The 20185-nt window shown below is 36.0% G+C and overlaps 1 protein-coding gene across 1 annotated transcript in view; it reads right to left on the minus strand.

Annotated features, from left to right (window-relative positions):
- The window catches only part of ANGPT1 (angiopoietin 1), a 327917-nt gene that overhangs the window by 86084 nt on the left and 221648 nt on the right, over nucleotides 1–20185 (minus strand). The window contains 1 exon segment of the mRNA XM_020970198.2: nucleotides 12044–12171. Within this exon segment, the coding sequence (XP_020825857.1) occupies nucleotides 12044–12171 (128 nt within the window).

Below are 20185 nucleotides of genomic sequence, written 5' to 3' on the forward strand. Positions count from 1 at the left end.
GGACGCTACGATTAATAATATTGTTTAGTACATGAAAAACATATTCATGTGAATCTGGAATAAGACTTTACTTTCTAAGATTAGCCCTGTGATGTGTTTAGCTTATGCACTCTTAAAATTCACAATGTGATTGACCTAATTGATATATGTCTATCCTGTATTATGCATTTATGGTATTTATTGCATAATAGCTATGTTTGTACCGCAGATAAGTGGTACAGAAAATAAAATCAAAGGAATTTAGAAGACAAGGATATCAATATAGGTTGGTAAGGCTGTTAAAAATATATGGGAGCACACTAACTGTGTGACTCTGGGCAAGTCACTTAACTCCAATTGCTTCACCCAAATTTTATATACATATAGACACACACACATATATACACACACACATATACATGTATATATACATATACATATATACACACACACACACACACACACACACACACACACATATATATATATATATATATATATATATATAAGAACAATGGCATTTGGGTTGAACCTTTAATCAGTGGAATCACAGATTATGAAGGAATGTTAGCAGGTATTTAATCCAAACCATACCTTATTAAGAATCCCTCCTATCATAACTCTTGTAAGTAGTTGTCTAACCTCCATTTGAAGACTTCCACTAAGTATGAATCCAATCCACCTGAAACAGACCATTCCACTTGTGGGCAGCTCTAATCATTTAGGAAGTTCTACATATTCAGCTAAAAGCTGAGTTTCTGTAGCAGTCTCCCCATCGGTCCTAGTTCTTCCCTTTGAGGTGAAGCAGAATAAATCTAATCTATATCAGTTCTTCAAACCTCTCCACCACAGATATATCCTAGAGTATTCCCCTCTTCTCCAGGATACAGAGTCCTAGTTATCTCAACCTCTCTTCCTAGCATGAGCCTGAGGTTCTAAACCACCCCAACTCACTTCTCAAGTTCATCAATGCCCTGCCTGAAATGCTGTACCCAGAATTGAGCATTATATTTCACATGTGGCCTGAAAAAAGCAAATTATATGAACTGACTTATCCTGTTCACTACGCCTCTTTTCAATATGAGATCTCTTTAGCTTTTTGGTTGCCATAGTACTGTATTGACTCATAGGGAACTTGCAATTTATCAAAGCCCCCAGATCTTGGACTGTATGGGTAGGATTTATTTGGAGGAAGTGAAGGTGACACACTAAAGGCACATGTGCATAGGAAAAAGTAAACAACGTTTTGGGAGGCCGGTAAGATTAGTTTGCTTAAACAAAGGGCTCATGGAGGGGAACAGTTTGGGATAATGTTGGAATGATGCCAAGGAGACATCAAATTAAGTGGCCCCTTGAATCTCAAGACAAGGAGTTTGGATTTTATCCTGTAGAAAGTTAGGATTCACATTAACTTATTGGGCAGATAATAACATGATTAAAATAGCATTTTTTAGGAAGATTAATCTGGAGACAGAAAGGAGGTAGAAGAGACTTAGGTCAAGGAGGCTGATCAGGAAGTTGTAATAACCCAGACAAGAAGTCATAAGAACATAGACATGGGCAGTGGTAATAGAAATGGAAAAAGGGACACATATGAAACTTAAAAGGCAGAAATCAAGAGAATTGGGTGCTGACCAGATAGAGATGGTAAAGTAAAGGTAAGGATAGAGATGGCTTCATGCTGTTAAGCCAAAGTAACTAGGAGAATTGATAGGAACAGGAAAATAATCAGGATAAAAGAGATAATCAAGTGTCATTTGGATGTGTTGACTTTGAGGTAAAGCCAGGATATTCAAATGGAAATGTCCAGTAGCATGTTAAAGATATATAGCTAGGCTAGAGAGTTATAGGCATAGAGTTCGATTTCAGAGTTGGAAGATTATATCAAAGAGGCCTTAGAGTCTGACCCATACACAAACACACACACACACACACACACGGATACACACAGAAGAATCCAGGGGGGCAGCTAGGTGGTACAGTGGATAGAGCACCGGCCCTGGATTCAGGGGGACCCAACTTCAAATCTGGCCTCAGGCATATAACACTTACTAGCTGTGTGACCCTGGGCAAGTCACTTAACCCCATTGCCTAGCCAAAAAAACAAAAAACAAAAACAAACAAAAAAAACCCCCACAGACTCTCAATTAAAACATACCTCAGAAGTGATGATCTAGGTTTGCCTATAAACTTCCAATGGGAAGAAGACAAAGTCTTAATGGAAACAAAAGAAATAAGTAGGAGGAAAACCAGGACAGTGTAGAATCAGGGAAGTCAAAAGAGAGAAAGGTTAATGGTGTTGAATGCCAAAGATAGGTCAAGAAGGAAGCCTGACTGTTAAGTATCTCTTAATTGATTCTGGAAGAAATGGTGGGGTTATTGATTTTGGAGAGAACTGTTTCAGAAGTTTAGTCATGAAGAAAGCCAGAGGGAAGGTTAAAGTGTCAACCAAGTAACGTTTATTAAATACCTACTATGCTCCAGGAACTGTGCTAAGTGCTAGGTATAGAAGGGTGTGTGTGTGTGTGTGTGTGTGTGTGTGTGTGTGTGGTGTGTGTGTGTGTGTGTGTGTGTGTGTGTATAGGTATAGATATAAAAAGAAAGGCAAAAAGTTAAAAAAAAACCCAACTCCTCCAGTCCCTGCTGTGAAGAAGTTCAAAGTTCAATGGGATATACAATGTGCAAATGACTACATACAAACAAGATACAGGATAGATTGAGTATTCTGAGCCAAGACACCAAGATTAGGGATGATGGGGAAAAGCTTCCTGCAAATGTAAGGAAAATGGAGACAACATGCAGATCACTCATTCGAGAAGTTTATGAAAGGGAGAAAAGAAACTAAACAGTATTTGGGGAGCAGCAAGATCCTTCTAGACAGAGGAAACCTGGCTACACTCTTGTGATGTAGCTGATATTTCTTGCCCTCTCACGTTTTATTGTGGGTTGACTTTTTTCCAGCATGAGGTTAGCTTTTCCATGACTTTCCAACCTTGTATCTTGGGGACTTTGTGACTTTGATACACTTTGCCAAACTTTGCTTGTTAGGTAGTGAGGCAAGGTAGCTACTTATTTCCTGAGGGAAAGAGTTAACTCTATCTACAAGTGATTTTTGCCTAGACCGGGTAGAATAAACTGAATTGTGATATTAGTTTAATATCTGGTGGCCATGTTTTCTTGGGTTCAAAGAATCAGAGAATCATGGAATTTAAAAGCTGGAAGGGACATGAAAGATCATTTATTCCAAACCCTGCATTTTACAGAATGTTCTTTTTTTTTTTTTGTCATTTCAGAAATGGAAGAGCAAAGCTTCTTTTTGGCAGTATTTGTAGCAGCTTGTAAAATGTAAAAAACAAAAACTCTTAGGAGTTCCAGCTTAGCTAAAATGGATCCATAGGATTATAGGATTATAGGCCTGGAAGAAAACCTAGTCCAACTCCATTTTACAGATTTTATGGTCAATTCCAATTTTAGCTCTAGATGGTAGAAACTATCTATCAATTCCAAACCACTTACTTTACAGATGAGGAAATTGAGGCTCAGAGATTTCAGTTGCCCAAGGTTACACAGCTAATAAATAGCAGAGCTAGGATGAGGCCACAACTTCAGAGAAGCTAATCACTTGTCTAAAGCATCACAACTAGTAAATAGACAAGAGTAGAACTCAAGCATCCCAATTCCTAAGCCCTTCTTTTCACTGTATCACAGCTTACTCTACTAAATGGTAACACATTTTGTTGATACACTTTGGCCAAATGCAATTTACTCTCCTTTTTTTCAAAGTGTTGGATGATCCTGGGGGACCAAATTCAATTCTCCCCACTCAGTACAGTTTCCAGTCTTTTATGGTTCCCTCTCCTTCCCTCCCAAGAGCTCCTGTGTGTCACTATAAGGGGTGGGTTCAGTAAACAATTATTTATTAAGCACTAACTATGTGCCAGGCATTATGTTAAGTGCTAGAGATACAAAGAAAGTCAGAAATATACTCCCTGCCCTCAAGGAGTTCATATTCTAGTAGATCACGGAATATCTCAGGAAAAAAAGTTGTGAGAAATATTGATATTACTGAAGTTTGAACCACAGCTAGTCTTCAAAGCTTTTCCAGCCTTAAATGAATAAAATTGAGGACATTAGCAAGCATTTCCTGGCATGCACAAAAACTTTTTTTGTTATTGTTGTTGTTAGATTTCTTTTGTAATTTCATATGCAATCATCTTTTTATTATACCATATCATGGAAATGCTTATTTTATTCCATAAATTAAAAATTAAAAATAAATTTAAAAAAAAAGAACAAAAGGGGAAAAAAAAGAAAATGGTCAATGGTGTATTTACTTTGCCAATCATGATTTCATTCTACTTGGCACTGCCTTTTGCTTTTTTATCCTTTTTTTTTTTAGAAGAGGCATGGGAAAATATAAATTAGGGAAGGGGAGACAGGATTGCAAAAATACTTATGTTGTTATATTTTTAAGTTAATTAAGTGGTATGTATACCGTATATGCAGTTTCAATTTAAGATATGCTGCATTCCATCTTCAAGTTTATCACCACAAATTCCAGGCTGTAAATTCTAAGTCTATACGATATATTATTCCTTCATATAAATACTTTAGAAAGTTTTAGAAATTAGTTTGAGTGTCCAGTCTGTGGAGTTCTCAGAAGCTCATCTCCAGGTTATTTTGAAAGATCAATTCTATTCCTAGCTGTTATTTAGTTGTTTAATTTTGAGCAGATCCTGACTGTCTCTCCGTTACCCACTTTATCTGCGTCTCTTTCTGTGTGTCTCTGTCTCTGTCTCTGTCTCCTGAACTTCTCTGTCACTGTAAAATGAAGAATTTAACATCAGATGGCTTTGATGGTTCCACACAGCTCAACATCTGTGTGATTCTAATAATAACCTCTCTGGAAAAAGGGCCAGGCAATGGTAATGGGCTAAGATATTTAGTTTCTAAAAAAATCATTGTCTTGTAGTTTAGAATGTGGATTTTATTATGGTTTCCTCCAACTTTTCTGTTCAGACTAGGAAAAAGAAAGAAGTCTCAAGACATGAGACTGAGAGCAAGGCCTAGCAAATAAGAAATTTCCTCTGGACTTTAGTGGGATTCACCAAAGGCCATTTCAGACAAAGGTATTAGCTAAGATCTTAGTTAGACTAATCACCTACTTACAAATTTAATATCTAGAGAGAATAGGTAAAATTAGCACTTTTAAGTAGATTTGCAATAAGGTCAGAAGTACAGACCTTTCCAAGCCTGTAAGAGTCAAAATAGCTTGAGGCCATCCATTGCCAAAGCTGTTTTAGTAGCTGTTTGAAATCCTGAGCAATTTTGTATTAAGTACAGTCCCAGGGATTTCTGATTCTGAAGGAAAAGAGACATGATCCAATTTTAACAAGTGGTAGTGGCACACCAGCAGTTTAGCTTAGAAAAAAAAAAAAGAAAAGAAAAGAAAACAGTTTGGCAACAGAAGTATCCAGGTAGGAGACTGATTTGAGCTTTGATTTTAGGTTTACTTAGTATTGATATTGCATTACATCTACATCTTATGTATAATATCTTTTTCTGTGAGGCACATTTATTATTATTTATGCAGATATTTTAATAAAGGTATTTATATTCTTTTTTTTCCCCCCTTAAGCAATGGGGTTAAGTGACTTGCCCAGGGTCACACAGCTAGTAAGTGTTATATGTCTGAGGTCGGATTTCAAGTCAGATCCTCCTGAATCCAGGGCTGGTGCTCTCTCCACTGTGCCACCCAGCTGTCCCTAATAAAGATATTTGTAGGCAGTGCAGTTTCATAAAAATAGTTCTGGATTTGGAATCAAAGAGTGTGCCTTCAAAAACCTATCTCTATTACTTAGTAATGATGACAGTTTTAAGAATACAGACAACAATTCCATATAGATATACAGATATATAATAGGTAAACAGTTTGACTTCAATAAGTGTTTTATAATTAGACTCTAATGTTTTCCTTATATTTCTTCTGGACCTTTTCTATCAAATTTTCTGTTGAGTTCTGGTCTTTTTGTTATGAATACCTGAAAGTCCTTCAGTTTGTCAAATGTCCTTTGTCTTTTTCCATTCAGGATTATACTCAACTTTACTGGGTAAATTATTTTTGGATGCAACCCCCACTTTTTTGTTCTTTGAAACGTAATGTTCCAAGACCTACAGTCTTTTAGAGTAGAAGCTGCTAGGTTTTGTAAAATCTTGACTGTATTTCTACAGTATTATTTTGTTCTTGTTGCTTGCAATATTTTCTCCTTAACCTGAGAATTTTACAACTTGGCTATGACATTCCTATAAGTTTTTCTCCTGGGATCTCTTTCAGGTAGTGAACTGTATTTTTCCCCCCTATTTCCATTTTATCTTCTTGTTCTAGAACTTTAGAACAATTTTCCTTAATAATTTCTTGTAATGTTGTATCTATTACTTACTATCTGTGTGACCTTGGGAACATCATGTAACTTCTCTGGCCTTCCATGTCTTCACCTACAAATTTAGGGTGTTGTAAGATGACCCTTAAATTCCTTTATAGCATTTAAAAAAATGATCATGTAGTATCTTTATAATTAGAGTGTTTGAAAAGACTTGAATCACAAATCTTAGCTACTTAAGGAAACAACAAACTCCTATTTTTCAAACTATAAAAAAAGCACTTTGGTTCAGAAATATTGTAAATCAATGTGCTAGGCACTGTCCTTAGTGTGGTAAAGTAGAAAGGGTTCTGGATTTGGAGTTGGAGATCTTGAGTTTAAATCCTGTCTATCTGATTTTTTTTCTCCCTACATAACTTTAGTCAGTTTACCAAACCTCTCAGTCTTGATTTTGCAATCTGTGAAATGGAAGAATTGGACTAGATGGTTACTCCAGCTTTCAAGTTATGATCCTACTATTTTTCCTGTTTCTGGGGGATTTCACATGTTGTAACTCTAGTTTTATGATGACTTCTAGAGTTTAGACTGGAATGTTAGTTACAGGGAACTTCAGGTCTCCCACTTTTCTTTGCAGAAAAAAAGAATGTATTTGACTGTGTAGCAAAAGCCACATTGCTGTTTCTAGTGAGAAAAGAAACAAATGAATCTTTGGTTAACTGATGAGGAAAAGTTCAGGGGGGAAATGGTAGGTTTTACTGGCAGGAGGATTTGAGACATGAAAAGACTTAAAGGGCTCATTTGCCAAGCATTGTGTGGTTTGCACTCTCTGGCATGATCCCTGCTGCTGGTTGGGGAACCTGTTACATTAGGTATGCTGCTGAGTTTATTGAAAATCTCACTCTGACTTAACTCTATTCAGGAAAAGATTGAACTGGCTCATATCCCAGGCAAGGTCAAAGCTTTCAACCATTAAACACCTTTTAACATAATATGGGGGTTGAAATTCAAACAATAAAAATGAAATTTGATTCACCTCATTTTCATGCTTTTCTGTAGGAGGTGGAATAATAATGCTTAAAGATGCTAATTGTTTTTCCATAGCTTCAGAATGAATATCAGTTATATCGCTCTTCCAAGAATTAGAGGAATTATTAGTTCTAAAATATTTTTAAATAAGAAGTAGAGTTTAGGGGCCGTTTTGACTTTTTACAGATGAAAATTGTTGGCTGCCAGACAATTTGTGAAATGAAAGGAAAATTCATGTTTCCTGCAATAATGCTTAGAAAAGAATCTAGTGCATAAAACAGCCACAAGTTAATAATTTAAATGTGGAAGACTCTAAATGCTCAATATGTTCTTATTTCAATTGTTTAAAATGTGAAATGGGCCCAGAAAATCATCACCAGTTCTCTTCATCAGTATTATAGAACACTTTTCTCTTCAATCTTAATTTCATTATTTTGAACTTTATAGATATTTCTCAATGATAAAGCAATGCAAATAAAAACACTATTAAAGTAGGTGTTGCTATTCTTGTAGTTTTAGTACAGCCAGCAACATTTACTCATTCTTGGCTGATCTTCTCTGCCCTCCATCCAAGTTTTCATACATTGTACCAATTTACCAGTTTATTAGGCCAATCTTACTGAAGCAGATTTAGATTATCAGGCTGAGGTGAACGAGGAAGGCTGAAATTCATTTAAGCCTGGTGTGTATTACTGATTCCTGCATAAAATCCTGCAAATATTATTTATCCTAAATCCTATTTACAATGGGCTTAGGTTTTTTTTTTCCAAAGTCAGAATGTGAAATCATTTTTAATGTTGTAATATTCTAGATTTTTATATACGTCAGCTACTGATCCCAGATTTTCTAATTCCCTGGATGATAGAAGCATGAGTAAGAAAGCATTTTTGGTGGATCTTCAATTAACACTACTGCCAAGTAAAGGAATGAAAAGATAAATGAATATAAGTAGCATTTGGGGAGCTTCACACGACAGCCTTTCTAGTACTATGATTCATAATGACATTTTAAAACTTACTGGCTTTAAATAGTCTTCAAATTAGGGGAAAAATACTGCTGTTATAAATACTTAAGATCATAGACATGGAGCTGGAAGACGCTTTAGGTACCATGTTGTCCACTTCCCTCATTTTATAAATGAGATAACTTGGGCCAAGTGAGATAGTCACTTGCCCAAAGTCATAGAGACAGTAAGTAACTAACAGTTATCATCTGAATCCAGATGCCTGTCTCCAAACTTGCTTCTCCTTTTAACATACTATATTGCCTCCCTTCAGAAAATCCATGTTCACCAAATGTCTTTAAAAGGATTATTACATAAGGCCAGAAAAAGCCCTCAATGTCTCAATGTTCCATCTTTCCTACTATAGCTCCCTTTCTGCTGTGCACCTCTGCCATTGTTCAAAAAATCTGATGTTTCATAAAGGTCTTCCCAAACCTCCTCCAACTCTGTTTCCTCGCAGTAATAAGAGTCATATCTTCTGGTAAAACTGTGCCTTCTTTAGGACAGTCTTCCTAGATGCCGTGATTGTGGCTAGTCCCTTACTAGACTGTGTTCTGGACATGCCACTGTAGTGAACTGAATAAATGTAACACCCTGAGAGAGAGTTTGATTTGATATACTTAGGGGAGGTAGTGAAAAACACAGCGGACTAGGTAGAAAAAAAGAAACTCATATTCTAATTCATATCTGCTGTTAACTAGCTGTTTCTTCTAGTTGGGCAAGTTGTCTCAGCTTTCCCATTGGCAAAAGGGGAGGCTTGTATGACATACTATCTAAATGGGAGGGGCATTGTGACATAGATCCACCTCTCTCCAGTGGCTATTGAACTACCCTTAAACAACATATCCTTTATTCATTTTTGTGTGTGTGTGTGTATATACACATTGTCTCACCCCGATAGAATACAATTCCCCGAGGGCAGAGACAATCTCTTTTTTTTTGTCTTTGTATCTCCAGTCTGTCACATAGTAGGCATTTAATAAATGCTTGTTGTTGATTAATTGATAGAAGATAGAGTGCTAGACTAGGAATGGGGAAACCTGAGCTCTAATCCCACCTCTAAGACTGCTCTGTGCCTATGGGCAAGTCATTGAACTTCTCTCTATCTCACTTTTCTCGTCTGTGAAATGCCAATAATAGTACATGGGCTAGCTATCTTACAAGGTTGTTGGATTTTTTTTTTAATGAGAATCATAATACCTGGAGTACCTGTGTCAAAGGGTCAAACGAGATAGATGAAGTGCTAACATTAACTTTTATCATATTGTCATCATCTTCATCATCATCACTATTCCCTTCCAGTTGATGCTGTGGTATAATTTGAGAAGCATAAAAAGATCCTTCTTCCATAGCACTTCCCCACTATTCTCTTTCTATTCTCCTCGACTAGTCTTGCTGTATCTTTCTTGCTTCAACAATCTGGGACTTCATCAGTAAGGACACCTTGACTGGCTCAGATCACAACCTTTTATGTGTCTTAGTCTCAGGAGTTCCTGGGACTTAAAAAAATACAACAAAGACTCATACAGAAGTTAAACTAGTGAAGTGTCTCTTTGAATTTAGCTTAGCTCCTCCATTTGACACATTGTCTCTTAGGGGGCTTGGACTCCAGGTCTTTCCAGCTTGGGCAAAGGGATCAGGAATTGCCATAAATTGTATTCCTCTGTCTTTGCCTTAGAGAATCCAAAGTCTTGATGAGGAATGGGGCTAAGACTTGGGTGGCCACAGTAATGGCTGAAATTCCCATTCCATTCCTCCTTTAAATCTTAAAGATATAAGGCAAAAAGACATTGCCAGCTAATAATTCCATATCTTGAATTCATTTCCTAATGCTAGGTCTCTTCTACTCAATTTGAATATGTCTGAAGGTAGCATCAAAAAAGACCTTGAACTTTTACTTATTTTGGAAGATACTAGTACTATCAAAGTGGAAAAGCTTTGGTTGTTGGCAGTGGGACAGACTGTGGATAGGCTCTCCAAGGATCTGCCTAATTAAGTTCAAAAGCCTTATCACTGGAAAAATAGTCACCTAATGATAGTGGGTTTATGTGCGTTTGATTGTTTTAATTTTTGGCCATAACATCTCATAGAAAATACTAAGGTTTATGTTGGGGTTGGGGAGTTAGTGGAAGGTAGAATGGAGAATTCAGTCTGTGCTGGTGAGCGTAGTACTGGAATGAAGTCATAGAACCTTTAAAAGACTGAAGTATTTATAGCCCACGTAAGTGAGCAGGAACCTTGAAGATAGTGTGATACTAAGGAAAGAGTAACAGATTTGGAATAAGAGGATCTGGGTTCAAATCTTGACTCTGCTACTTACTACCTATGTGATTAATGGGCAAGTCTCTTAAAATTGGGCCTTGATTTTTCTCCTTTTAATCTGCAAAATGAAAAGACTACGCTGGATGGCCTCTCACTTCCCTTCTAGTTCTAAAACTATGATCTTAGGGGCAGCTAGGTGGCATAGTGGACAGAGCACCAGCCCTGAAGTCAGGAGGACCTGAGTTCAAATCTGACCTCAGACCAAACACTTGACACTTACTAGCTGTGTGACCCTGGGCAAGTCACTTAACCCCAATTGCCTAAAAAAAAAAACCAAAAAATAAAACTGTGGTCATATAGTCTGGGAAACAGGAGAAGCAAGTTTAGATGCGGATAATGAATCTATATGGGAATGGAGGGACAGGGGTGAAGGGGAGAGACACCAGTCCTGGAGAATGAATGAAAGAGAAGGGACCTGAGCAGCCAATAGACAGAGTAGGGCCAAAAAGTGTTTTAAGGTGACTGGATAGGGTAATATAAATCCCACTACCCTTCCCTTAAAAAAAAAGTTCAGAAAAGAATGGAACAATACATAAAAGCTTTGACTAATTCATGTTTCAATCCTAGGACCTTTTCTGCTATAACACTGATTCTACAACATGATAAAGTATGAGGGAAAAAAAGACTATACTGAGTCAGGACATCTGGGTTCTAATCCAACTTCTATCACCAATTCACTGTATGACCTTAGGGAAGTCATTTAAACCCTAGATGACTTTTCTGATCTGTAAAATGAGAAGGGTGGTCTCAATGATTCCTAAAAATTCCTAAAAAATCCCTTTTCAACTGTCAGGATTCCCTGTGAATCCAGTTCTCTGACCCAGTTTTAGAAAAATATGCAGAGGAAGTTGTCATATTATTTAGAGAGAAGAATGCTTCTCTTTCCACCCACTCCCCCACCCACCCAGGAGCAGTTGTTCTGCCAAACTGATGCTCTGGCTCTAACAGAACATGATGCAGAATGGTGGTAGGGGCTTGGGGGGGCATTTGTTCCCCTAGAAATGTGGAGCTTCTCTCCACATTGCCCTCTCTCAACCCCTCAAGTCACTCCTGTGTGTGGCTGTTTATAACCTTGACCAGGAATGCTGGGGCTATTTCTCCACTCCCTGCCCACCCTAGGAGTGATCACAGAGCAAGCAGGAAATACTGAAGCTGCCCTGAGGGAAGGGCTTTGCTTGCCCCTCAGTGACTCAGGAAGGAACACAGGCTCTCTGGGGACAACCCAGCTCACTGATACACTTTCAGCTTAGCGTGTTCACAGATTAATCACAACCTCCCTTCCTCAGTTCAGAGTTCTAGTTCACAACTTGTAAACAAACACTTCAGCTTTTACCTTTTTGGGCTCTGGCACGTTATTAATATAAATAGTGTAGATTCCACTTTTATTAAAACCAGCTTGATACACATCTGCACAGTCTCTAAATGGTTTGTCCTCCTCTCTTTTTGCACTCTTAAGTAAAACTGCAAAGAAAGAAATATGATATTAACAGGACAATTAGTATCCAAAAAGGACTTTATACATAATATTAAAAAAATCTTAATGTTTTCAATACATCTGACAATCAAAGTCTACTGTGCAAAAAACAGTAATAATAATAATAATTACAGCATGATGGGCTAAGGAGCTTCTAAAGCATCTTGCAAAATTAACAAGCTGGCAAACAGAGGGAAAGGATTTCTCTAAGCCTGAATTGTTTCCTTTGATTTGGTTTTCTACAGACAGGCTATATATTATAGCAAGTGAGTGAGACAGAGGCCCTTCAAATCCCAGTTCTGTAAGACCTCTGTGGGCCCAGTTCCTGGGTCTCCAGCCTGCTAAGGCATGATACGAAATTCTACAAACCAATATGCTGCAGCAGAGAATGATTTGTGCAGAATAACTGATATGTAAATGGAATGGAGGAGGGCCATCCTGAGTCAGATGAATCCCACAACTATTTATGTGTCTAGTATAAAGGAAACAGCATCCCGGGTACTGAGTGAAGTTCTGGGGTTACAAAGACAAAAACAAATAAAAACAGTCTCCTGGAGTCTACATTATACCAGAGAGAAACAACTTGTATTCAGGTACAGAAATATAAAATACAAACAAATCAGATACAAGGCAATCTGGGGGGCGGGATGAGAGGGTAGTGGATGGAGGTTACTAACATCCAAGTAACTCAAAAAATAGGCCTTCTCTAGGAGGCGAAACTTGAGTTGATTCTTGAATGAAGGTAGAGATCCCAAGAGATGGAGAGCTGGAAATGGAGAGCATTCTAGACATGTATGTCAATGGTCAAAAGCATGGAGAGGAGAAATAAAGCATCATGTGCTGGAGACAGCAAATAGGCCAGTTTATCTGGATCACACAGATAGCATGAGAGGGAGTAAAGTGAAAACAGTCTGGAAAGACAGAAGACAATCAGATGGCAAGGGGTTTTAAATGCTACATAGGAAATTTAAGGATATGATGGACACCTTGAGTGTTGTTATACACCTGAGAAGCAGCATAGACAGTGAAAAGAACAATGGACTGACAGAAATGTTCTGGGCTCGAATCCTACCTCCAACACTTACTAACTGTAGACCATCGGTCAGTCACTTAACTCCTCTGCGATTTAGTTTCTTCATTTATAAGATGGAGATTATAAATAGCACCTACATCACAGAGCTGTTATAATGATCAATTTATAACCCTGAAAACTGCCCAGTAAAAGCCAACTATTATTATAATAGTAGTTGTCCATACCATATTCAAAGAATTGATTTTGGTCAAAATTCACTTTGAGGGTTTTATTAAAAACATCATGGACAGGAATTATGCCAGATAATCATTCTGGGGCATGAAAAGTTCACACTTTGGACTATTTAGGGAAAGAATACTGAAGAGAAAGAATTTATCTATCTATCTATCTATCTATCTATCTATCTATCTATCTATCTACACACATACACATATATACACACACATATATGCACACACACGTATACAAATTTCTAACAAAGTTCTTTTAAAAATCCTATTTGTTTTAATAATTACATGCATATGTGCATAAACATTCATATCACAAAACACTTTGGGGATGAGAATAAGAAGGTGTGTAAACAAAGGTTAACAAAGCAAACTCCAGAAGGTTGGTAATCATTTTTATTCTACCTGTCTCTCCATTATCAATTTTTTTCCCAGAACTTTTCATATAAGCTTTCAAAACAATTTACTATGGAATCAGGTTTTAAGAAAAGTCACTCTAAACATGTACAAGAGCTTTGAAATTTCAGTTTGAACCCAGGTTCAAGTCCTGGCCCTGACACTGTCTGAGTGACTTTATCAAAATCAATTCGTATCTCTCACCTTCATCTTCCTAATCTCTAACATGAGGGGTTTGAACTAAATGACCAAAAAGACTCACCCTAGCTTTAAATTATGATCATATCATCTTATGGACTAGTTTCTTAAATGTAACTGAAGAAGAAAAAAAGAGAAATAAGGAATTGTAGAAAGCCTAAAGTTTTAAGGCATCCAACATGGAAAGGACTATTATTGAAATTATTAAGATTTATGAAATATCTGTTTTAACAAAGTTGTTAATTATAGTAAAGAACCATAGTGTGGGCATCCCAGTCTTATTCTTAGTTATTAAGCTAAAGGCATATTTTCTTAAAATTTATAAAATATAAGCAATCTCCAAAGACATTGTATTATACGTGGGATTTCTGCTATCATTCACTTGACTTTTTCAAACCCTGATTTAGCAGTCTGATGCACTTGATTTTAAAGTCTCTGGTTAGCTAATAAATGCCTATGCTAGTAAGTAATTTTTATCCTGTAATTGATTATAAAAAGCATAACAAGAAAACTACAAGTCAGCTTTTGAAAAGTAACTTCAAATGCTTTTTAATAATCTACATTTTTGTATTAGACTGTCTGAAGTTCCAAAGCACATTATTATTTACTAGTTTATAAATCATCTAAATTAATATATTTCATATTTATGGAATGAATTGCTGCCTTAGGGTGAATATATTTACATTTCTCCTGACATTTTAAATTAGTTTTCAGCTAATAAAGGAATTGAGCATTGTAACTTTTCAAATATCTGTCAGATATGTTGTGGTAACCTAAAAATGACATTATGATACTAATGCCACACTCATCTGCCAGTTGTGCTGCCAAGTATGTATGATTATGTTAACTGCATTTATAAAGCATTGAAACCAAACAAAAAACCAGAGGAAAACTTCCAGTACTTTGCCTAGAGATCCTCTGGGGAGATTGTTTGAAAACACACAAGAATCACATAGGAAAGACAGTATGAAGTGGAATAGACAGAGCACATTGCTTGGAACCAGGAAGACCTGAATTCAAATTCTGCCTTAAACTCCTGTTGAGTATGTAATCCTAGACAAATCACTTCATCTCTGTCAGCATATTTCTTCATTTATATAATGAGGATAATAATTAAATATGATAATTATGAGGATAAATAATAAAATGAGAATAATAATTTTTAAAACTTCATGTGGTTGTGAAGATTAAATGCAATAATATAGGTATACATTATTATTGTTTATAATATAATTATAATATAATTATATTATTATTACATACTACATATTATTACATATTATTACATATTATTACACATATGCGTACATATTGTGTGTGTGTGTGTGTGTGTGTATGTGTGTGTGTGTGAGTGTGTGTGTATAGATACTCTCCAATGTGACTTACCCAGATTTATGGGTAGTATATGTCAGAGAATGAACCTAGATAAAATGGCATAGTGGATAAAGAACTGTCCTCAGAGCCAGGAAGACCTGAATTCAAATTCCAACTCTGACACATATAGGTTATGCAACCATGAAGAATTCAGTGAGACAATCAACAAACATTTACTAGCTGCTTACTATGCTGCAAGTAATGTGCTAAATTTCTGGGGCTACAAAGAAAGCCAAAAACAAATCATGCCTATGTGGAACATATTTCTAAAGAATGAGAAAACCTGTAGATAACTAGGAGCATATAATAGTTATACAAAGTTGATGGAAGGTTATATCAGAGGGGAAGGAGCTAGCAGCTGAGGGGACCAAGTAAGACCTCCTACAAAAGTAGCACTTGAGCTGAGCCTTAAAGGAAGCCAGAAAAACAGAGACAGAGGTCAGGGGGGCATGGGGAACAGTCACCCTGAAAAGTACATAGATGAGAAATGGGATGTAGTCCTCAAGGAACTGCAAGTACACCAATGTATCTAGATCCTCGATTATGTGAAGAGGAAGAAGTATAAGAATAGTGAAAGGTAAGATGGACACAGGTTATAAAGAACTTTAAATCCTGGAAATAATAGGAAGCCAATGGAGTTCACTGAACAACCACTTGACCTCTCAATGTTCTGGGTAATTCTAGGAGGATATAATCTGCAGAAAAGGTGCCAACTTGCATTGATAGAGGGAATTTCTTCACCTGGATATTTCCTATTAAAAGGAAATCACAAGGTAAGTTCTCATCCCAATTATTATTATTCAAGTTTTGATATAGTAATTATGAAAATTCACTCTCTCATCCCCCCCCAAAAGTTTTTTTCTCATTTTCAAATCTTGCACATATCAAAGAATTAAACAAAATGGTTACTCTTAGAAGTAATTATATACCCAAAGATAAAGAAAGAAATTGTAAATAAATGATACAGGTAATATTTTCATGAATTTCTGTGTCATCCTGCAGTTCATCTGTATAAATTAAATTAATGTTAAATTATAAATTATATAGTCAAATTAAATTAATGTTATGTAATTACTTTAAAATATGTTTTCTAAATCATGTATACATTTCAATAATGAAACAAAAATTAGGCTTTTTATCATCACACATGTAGAGATGAAAGAAAATTCAGAGGCCATCTAATTCAACCACATAACTCTACAGATGAAGAAACTGAGGCCCAGTAAGGCTATGTGCTTTGTCCAAAGTCACTCACAGGGAGTGTCATGAAAAGTAAATATAAATTAGCATAAAATTATAACCAAAATTCATGAGCTGTTGTATGAATGAGCTAAAATATAGAAATGTGACCATTTTAATCTGAGTCAAAGGAAATCAGTTTTTCCATGAAAAGTATATGTCACCCCTGACACCTATAACAGTACCTTATATATAGTAGAAGCTTAATAAGTATTTGTTGAATTGAAGGTGCCATTTTTGGTTCATACTCAATTAATTCCCTAAAGGGAACATTGTTTCTTCCCACTTCTCTGCCTTCTCCTTCTCCTCTTTCTACTCCAAGTACTATAGGAGCAAAGACAGTGTAACACAAAGTGGCACAAGGGTAAAGAAAGAAGAAAAAAATATAAAGATGTTGAAGCAGAAAGATAGCTCACAAATAACTCTTTATTAGATTTTCCATATTCCAAAATTTTACTTCTGCTTACTCATAAAAGTGATTGATAGAGTTTTCAAGAAATCTTTTAGGTTGTAAATGAGGTGATGACACTACCTTGTGACCTTGGGCAATCACTTAGCTTCACTGGGCCTCATTTTTCCTCATCTGTAAAATGAAGGAGTCAGACTAGGTGGCCTCTAAGGCTCCTTTCAAATTTACATTTAAGATAAGCCTAGGACTCCATCTAAAATATATTTTTTCTCATTGTTGTAATCAACACATTTATGATGTAGAAGACACTGTTTTGCACAAATTATCTATCACTAAATTTGAACATTCAGTTAATAAAGATGTATTATTAAGGTTCTACTATGTACGAGGCACTGTGGAGATACGAAGAAAGGTAAAAGATAGTCCCATATCTTAAAGAATGGAAGAAAAAACAAGCAAACAACTACATAAAAACAAATTATATACAAGATAAAATGGAAATAATCCACAGAGGGCAGGCACTAGAATTAAGAGAGACAAAGAAAGGTTTTCTGTAGAAAGTGAGATTTGACCTGAGTCTTGAAGGAACAGAAGGATTTAGGCTAAGACACGCTACTAACAGTATGGGAAAAGGCCTTAGACTGTGATTGGGAATCAGAAGCAAATCAGGTCAAAAGGAAAAATTACTCACCAAAGTAGAAAGAGTATGGAAAGCAAACAAGGGACATGAGGGAAGTCAAGTACATGTCTTAAGACACAGCTGGTTTAGCCATTTTATGAGAACTGGTTAGTTCTTAAATCTACAATGTACATAAACATAGCCTAAAAAGTGTACGTAAAGTGAGGACAGAAGGACATAAAATATGTCTCTCTCCTATCCAGAAAATATCTTTACAATTTATTCATTGTAGTTATTTATATCTATAAATGTCCCACATGGAAATATAGGTTTTCTTCATGGAAAAGTTTATCATTCATCATGTAAACCTCTAAGTGTCTTCACCTCATTGTGAGCCAACATAAGACACTAAGCAGCTAAGGAGGAAGCCTGTAGTAACACTAGGAATTGGGATTCAGAATTTACTTCAGCACTTTAGCTTCAAAAGAAAGAATTAGAAACACTTTAGTATCATAGAATAACTCATTTTAAATGTGGATATTTCCTCAGCAACAGTTCAGCCCAATCCATACCCCAAAAGAATCTCATTATTACTAACAAATGGTTAACCAATATTTGCCTGAATTGCTCTAATAGGGAGCACCTACTATCTTCCAAGGTACCTGTTTCCATTTTTATGTAGTGTTTTGTTGGGAAATTTTTTTCATGACATTTTGCTTAAGTTTACCTCAGTTTATATTCTTCTTAAATTAACCATTAAATTATTTTACTAAACTAGTCTATGTTTAGTATCTATGCATTATCTTACCACAGGCAGTGAGCAATTTGCAAATGAGCTGTAGTCCAAAAGTCAGTAGCATATAATTAGCCGTATGACCTTTTGCAAGTCCCTCCATCTCTAAGTTTTAGTTTCTTCAACCGTTAAGTGAGGGAATTGGAATTGAATAAGGTGAAGATAAATTGTAAAAACGAACTAATGGATATTATCTAAAAGATATGACACAAAGGGAGATGATCCAATCTATATAGATACTTAGACTATGCTTAGATAGATAGATACTACACAATGCTTAGTTATGGGAGTAAATGAGAGAGCCAGACAAAATACTCTAGGAAAATTTGAGGTGGGAAAGTGCATTTTCAGTGGGGGGTGACCAGGGTAACCTGCATGGAGAAGTTGGCTCATGAGGAGAGACTTGAAGGGTGAGAAGAACTCTGAAAGGCAGAGAATGGGAGTGCATTCTCAATAGGGAAGCTGAGGCAAGCATATTTGAAGAAAAGCTGTTCATGCTTTTACCTCATTCCACCAAAATAATTACTTTTGAGAACAGGGAAATCAACATATATGCGTGTGCATGCATGAATGTGATACACACTCATATGTATGCACATTGATTTACATACATCATACATATATGTATATGTATGTGTACATTAATTTACATGCATCACATATACGGATGTGTATATAGTCGAGCCTTGAGAACAGGGACTGTTTCATTTTTTATCCCTGGTACCTGAAACAGTGCTTGGCATACAATGTTTACTGAACTGAATTGAATAGAATGGAATTATGTATAAAGTTTATAAAAGTTACAAATATTAAAGCAATCCATAAAGGTAGTTTTGGAAATAAGACAGGTTTTAGAAACTTATAAATATTAGATTAAGGATTTTGTATTATATCCTATAGACACAATAAGTAGCCACTAACATTTTTTGAACAAAGTTATCATTGTCAGATCTGTGCCTTGGGAGAATTATTTTAGAGCAGTATAAAAGACAGATTGATGTTAATATAGGATAACTTTTCACATATGTATATATGTACACATGTATATAAATATATATATTTGTATGTATTGTGTATATCTGTCTCACATGTATATGTGTACACACACACACACACACGCACACACACACACACACACACACACACACATACGGTGTTCCAAAAGTACTTTGTAAAATTTAAAGAGAGATGTATATCTTTATTTATAGATAAATTAAAACAATTGGGAAACGTTTAACAAAATAAATAAAAATATGAAAAGAACATAATGTTAATATATGATTTTCTGAGTCACTATGTGGCTGCAGGGATCCTTATATGTGGTTTAATAGCCCCATATCTATGTGACTTTAACATCACTCATAAAGAACATATCACCTTGTACAGGTAGAGATTACTCCCTTATTTGAGAGTTCTAGACATTAATGAAATCATAATGTTCCAACCATTCTCTCTCTCTCTCTCTCTCTCTCTCTCTCTCTCTCTCTCTCTCTCTCTCTCTCTCTCTCTCTCTCTCTCTCTCTCTCTCTCCTCTCTCAGAAAGATTAGGAATGGTAATGGGACTATTAGCTAGTTAATTAAAAATGAAGCAGCTAGTTTTTCTTTAGGAACCAGGGAAGTCAACCCAGAGTTACTACTGTAGCAAAAGCAAAGAGAAAAGAAACTCTAACAGAAATAATCATTCTTTGCTTAAGTGTTTGTGTTACAGGCAAA

This window comes from Phascolarctos cinereus, unplaced genomic scaffold (assembly GCF_003287225.1).
Source record: "Phascolarctos cinereus isolate Bilbo 61053 unplaced genomic scaffold, phaCin_HiC Scaffold_4;HRSCAF=312, whole genome shotgun sequence".
Lineage (NCBI taxonomy): Eukaryota > Metazoa > Chordata > Mammalia > Diprotodontia > Phascolarctidae > Phascolarctos > Phascolarctos cinereus.